A 5,362-nucleotide genomic window follows, 5' to 3' on the forward strand; every position below is an offset into this window, starting at 1 on the left:
ACACACACACATATAAAATCATAGTTATCCACGACACAGATCACACATTATTTGTCTATTGGTGCCACCATGTAATGCACATTAATGTGCAAATGAAGCTCAACAGGAAGAAATTTTAAACACGTGACGGCAAATGGAAACATATACAAGATAAATCCTTAAGAAACTGAGGGTCCTCTGATGTTTCTTACATGCTGCATGTTTTGGGGCTGAGAAAGAGGCCATCATGAAAAACGAAGGCTGAGAATCTGATAGCGTCGGTTTCCTCTAGGGGGCGGTGGGGAGGACTCGTGGCCAGGACACAGGCACAGAGCAGGCCGAGAGCACGGAGATTCTCATTCCATGCCCTTCAGAACCTTTTGCGTTTTAGAGTTTGTAAATTTCCTATTCAAATAACACATCTCTACAAATATTTGGGGGGAAAGGTAAAAGAGAGAGCCAGCTGAGATTAATTTGGATAAGCCTTTTCCAGGGTCTTGTCCCAGGTAAGGGCACACCCAGCTCCATCTCCTGTGCTCTGTGTAGCTTTAGCTCCCGACTGAGACCTCTCTGGGAGCCCCGATGAGCCAAGGCCTTCCCAGCAGAGCGCTACAGGACATCATGAAGACTTTGCTCCTGCGTGCAGGGCTTCCCCACTCACCGAGCATTTGCTCCACGGTTTCCCATGTGCCGCTGGGCGGGGGCAGGAGAAAGCAACACCTGTGAGGGAGACGCTGGCAGGCGTGGGGCCAGGACCACCACATGCCAGGCACTGGTGAGGCAGGCTCTGCAAAGTTCTCATCTCATCACCTGCAGCAAAGTGTGGCTGTTCCCATTTTGAAGATAGGGAAACTGAGGCTCAGAGAGGTTGGGTGATTTGCTGCAAGCTACAGAGAGGTGGACCAGGAAGGGAGGCCAAGCTGACTCCTAGGTTTGGAGCACGATATAGTCTGGCTGTGCCCCCACCCCCCATCTCATCTTAAACTGTAACTCCCACAATTCCCACATATTGTGGGAGGGATCCGGTGGGAGGTAATCAAATCATGGGGGTGGGCCTTTCCCACGCTATTCTCGTGATAGTGACGAGTTTCCCCACACAAGCTCTCTTGTCTTGTCTGCTGCCATGTGATGTGCCTTTCACCTTCCACCATGATTGTGAGGCCTCCCCAGCTATGTGGAACGGTAGGTCTAAGAAACCACTTTCTTTTGAAAATTGCCCAATCTTGGGTATGTCTTTATCAGCAGTGTGAAAATGGACTAACACAGGGCAGTTCCTTGCATTGGCTTGGGGAAGGGAGGTCAATTCCCTGAGGTCAACGTCAATCCCCAGAGGTCCCCTAACTCTCCGACCTAGGTCCCTCCCAGCCTGGTGTGGTCCATGCTTTCTGAAGAGCTGGAGGGATGTAGGCTATGAGTAGTCACCGTGTTTACTGTATTTATTTGGAAATTATGTGAAAATATAATGACCATTGGAGAGTTTACCTCCTAATGTTTTTTTTTTAAGAGATAGGGTCTTGCTATGTTGCCCAGGCTGGCCTTGAAGTTTGGGCTCAAGCAATCCTCCTGCCTCAGCCTCCCAGTAGCTGGGACTTGACTACTTGCGCCACCATGCCTGGCTGAAGAGTTTACCTCTTACCATTTAATTCAGTAGCCTTTTAAATACTTAGACACTAGAAGTCCTACCTAAGAGTCACCATATTGCCTTCCCCTTGCCTGGAAGAGCAGCCCAGCAAGGGCCGAGTCCCTCCCCTCCCAGTCATCATGCTCAGAGTCAAGTCCAGACCCCAAGGCAGAACACATGGGGCCTTCACACCAAGTCTCATCACTCTTCCAAGCCTGGCTCTGCCACACCTCAGGCCCCTACGTAAATAATCTGTTAGCAGTTCCCCCAAATGAGCTGTAATTTCACCCGACTAAGCCTTTGCACATGCTGTTCCCTCTGTCTGGAACTTCCCAGCTTCCTCCAAGCCCTCCACAGTCTCCTGGCTGACTCGTACTAATCCTCCAAAACCCAAAGGGCCACCTCCTCCAGGAAGCCTTCCCAAAACTCTCTACCTGCGTTAGAGCCCCTCCTCTGCTCCATGCACCCCTGCTTGCTCCCAACTGCGTGCAAAGTGTCCACTTCCCTGTATAGCTCCCATCAAACAGGGATCTCTCATCCCATTTATCTCCATATATCCAGAGCAAAGAGTTCAATAATTACTTCAATTACTGCTTAATTTAATAATAACCAGTTAGTTATCTTAAATAACTAAGGACTGAGCACAATGCCTGGACATTGTAGGCATTCCAAAAATATTTGTATGGGGTACCACAGTGTCCTATGTAAACCCTTTTACAAATAAGGAAGCGGAGGCTCAGAGAGATGCAGAGATTGGAACGCAGCTACTCAACTATCTGCTAAGCAGCACGGCCTGCATGTTTCAGTTGTGTCTGATGCCCAAAGTGATGTTCTCGCTGCTAACTGGCCTCCCTGCTTGACTGGCATGGTGTCAGGACAGATGAACTCACTAGCAAAGAGGTTGTGTGGCGCATGGGTGTCAGAGTCAGGGGTCTGCCCCACGCCTCTCTGAGTGCACAGCACAAGCTCTCAGCACAGGGCTAAGCTGCCACCCGCCCAGCATCTCCAGGCCTCTGTTCCTCAACAGTGAAACTGTACCATTACTGACTGAACAGGGTCCCTGAGATTATGTGTATCCGCCTGTTCAACACTGACATACTGATGGGTATGAGAGATTATTCCAGCCAAGCACGGTGGCTCACGCCTGTAATCCCAGCACTTTGGGAGGCTGAGGCAGTTGGATCACCTGAGGTCAGGAGTTTGAGACCAGCCTGGTCAACATGGTGAAACCCCATCTCTACTAAAAATACAAAAATTAGCCAGGCATGGTGGCGTGTGCCTATAATCCCAGCTACTTGGGAGGCTGAGGCAGGAGAATTGCTTGAAGCCAGGAGGCGGAGGCTGCAGTGATCTGAGATTGCACCACTGCATTCCAGCCTGGGCAACAGAGTAAGATTCTGTCAAAAAAGAAAGAAAGGAAAGAAAGGAAAGGAGGGGAGGGGAGGGGAGGGGAGGGGAAAGGAAAGGAAAGGAAAGAAAGGAAAGATTATTCTTCCTAATTACTTCTGAGTTCAATATCCTGTGCAAACAGGCCTGAGTAGGGAAAATGTACTCTAGGTTCCAAGCAACCAACACAGAAAAATGAATGTCTGGCTCCCAAGCCATTGGTAAAGTTGAGGCTGTCCAAAGAGCAGCACAGAGGCCTGCCTTAGCATCCCAGCATGGTGTCTCTGGAGCTCCCGCTTCAGGAGGGCAGGCCGGGCCAGCACCTGCTGGGGGCCCACAGGCATGGCTCACACCTCAGGGAAAGCAAAGAGGAAGACCAAAGAGGACCCCTGCAGCACACAGTCACAGGCTCAGTTACCGGCCTGGCCACTGCCTCCAGGCAGCATGGCAGGCACTGCCTGGCCAGGGGTTGGCAGAGGCTCACCATCTGTGGTGCAGCATCCTTCAGGCGGAGGGTGCAGCTGGAAAGGGTTTGGGGGGCTGTTTGTTTCCAGTCCTCCTTCTCCCTCTTCTTCCTCTTCCTCATTGTCCACTCGGCTACCACCTAGATGGGGGAAGAAGAGTGATGAGCAAGGCAGCTGCTGTCCGGCCTCATAGCTTCCCCCAGGGCCTTTTCTCTGCCTGGATTCTCAGGCTTAACAAGCCCAGGACCTACAGGACTAATCCAGAATGGGTTCCACCCATCCTTAACAAGCACTCAGCAAGTCTAGCTAGTTCGGAATTAACTTGTCCTTACAAACACTCTGTCAGTCGGGTTTTATCAACCTTCTTTACTAGGGGGAAAAGCTGAGGCTTGCTCAGGGTGGATGACTCGCCCAAGGTCACATTGCACACAGACCTGGACCTCACGACTCCAAATTCAAGTTTACTTCTCTTCCATCTGCCACAGCTGCACATACACTCGACGTTTAATATGTGAAGAACTGGCTGACAAGGACTGAGCGCAATGCCTGGACATAGTAGCATTCCAAAGATATTTGTGTAGAGGGTTCCATAGTGTCATAGGAAGACCATTTTACAAAAAAGGAAACGGAGGCTCAAAGAGATCCAGCAACTGGCCCACGGCTACTCCACTATGTGCTAAGCAGCCTGGCCTGCGTATTTCCAGCCATGTGTGATGCCAACGCTGATGCTGTTGCCCCTAACCTGCACTGCTTCATTTGGGAGACAAAATATAGGTAGTATGAACAGCTTCACACAACACAAGAGAGCTGTCAAACTGCACATTGTCTATGGCCATACCACCCTGAACGCACCTGATCTTGTCTGATCTCAGAAGATAAGCAGGGTCGGGCCTGGTTAGTACTTGGATGAGAGACTGCCTGGGAATACCGGGTGCTGTAGGCCAGGCGCGGTGGCTCAAGCCTGTAATCCCAGCACTTTGGGAGGCCGAGGCAGATGCATCACCTGAGGTCAGGAGTTCGAAACTAGCCTGGCCAACATGATGAAACCCTGTCTCTACTGAAAATACAAAAAATTAGTTGGGCGTGGTGGTGCATGCCTGTAATCCCAGCTACTCAGGAGGCTGAGGCAGGAGAATCACTTGTACCTGGGAGGCGGAGGTTGCAGTGAGCCGAGATTACGCCACTGCACTCCAGACTGGGCAACAAGACCAAAAACTCCATCTTAAAAAAATATATATATATCCCCAAGGGAAGAATGCATGTAAACATTACTAGATACACAAACACACACACATACAAATAGCCATTCTAGAACAGGGTCAGGTACGGTAGGGATGTAGGAAGCTTTTTTTAAACTGATAAGAACAGATACTACACTTGATCTTAACCAAAAGGCTGAGAAGTGATGTAGGAAGCTTTTTTTAAGGGAAATAATATTTCAGAAGGAATGGTCACTGTTGAACAGGTCAGGACAGCCTAGAGGTGGCCATGGAAATCCCGCCACTCCCCGAGCCTGCGCTCTGTCACTACAGGGAAATGAACTCTCAGCTCCAGCAGGCAGGGCCTCTGCCCTCGCTCTTCCCTGTATTCCAGGCACCCACAAGGAAGCTAAGTATGACTGTGTTGGGCGGCCCAGTGGCTCTGGGTACACAGAATCGTACCTTATTCACTAAGTACTGCTGGAGAAGGCAGGATCTCAGGCTGTTGAAGTTTAGTCCTACCAACTTCTTGTAAGTTAGACATTCGGGGTAAAAATCTTTCTCAACTTCTCTATCTTTAAATATCATTTAATAAATAGCATACAGAGTTCTTCAGGGAACAGGGTCATTATGAACATCCTTAACACACTGGGCTAGGATACAGGCACTCTTCACTTCTTCTTTCTTCTTTCTTTTCTTTTTTTTTTTTTTTT

General features: G+C 49.6%; 1 protein-coding gene across 1 annotated transcript in view; it reads right to left on the minus strand.

Annotated features, from left to right (window-relative positions):
- The window catches only part of GREB1 (growth regulation by estrogen in breast cancer 1), an 89,964-nt gene that overhangs the window by 80,226 nt on the left and 4,376 nt on the right, over positions 1–5,362 (minus strand). The window contains exon 2 of the mRNA XM_011965335.1: positions 3,471–3,590. Within this exon, the coding sequence (XP_011820725.1) occupies positions 3,471–3,590 (120 nt within the window). The remainder of the gene's footprint in view (positions 1–3,470; positions 3,591–5,362) is intronic.

The sequence above is a fragment of the Mandrillus leucophaeus genome, unplaced genomic scaffold, assembly GCF_000951045.1.
Source record: "Mandrillus leucophaeus isolate KB7577 unplaced genomic scaffold, Mleu.le_1.0 Scaffold72, whole genome shotgun sequence".
In the NCBI taxonomy this organism is placed as follows: Eukaryota; Metazoa; Chordata; class Mammalia; order Primates; family Cercopithecidae; genus Mandrillus; species Mandrillus leucophaeus.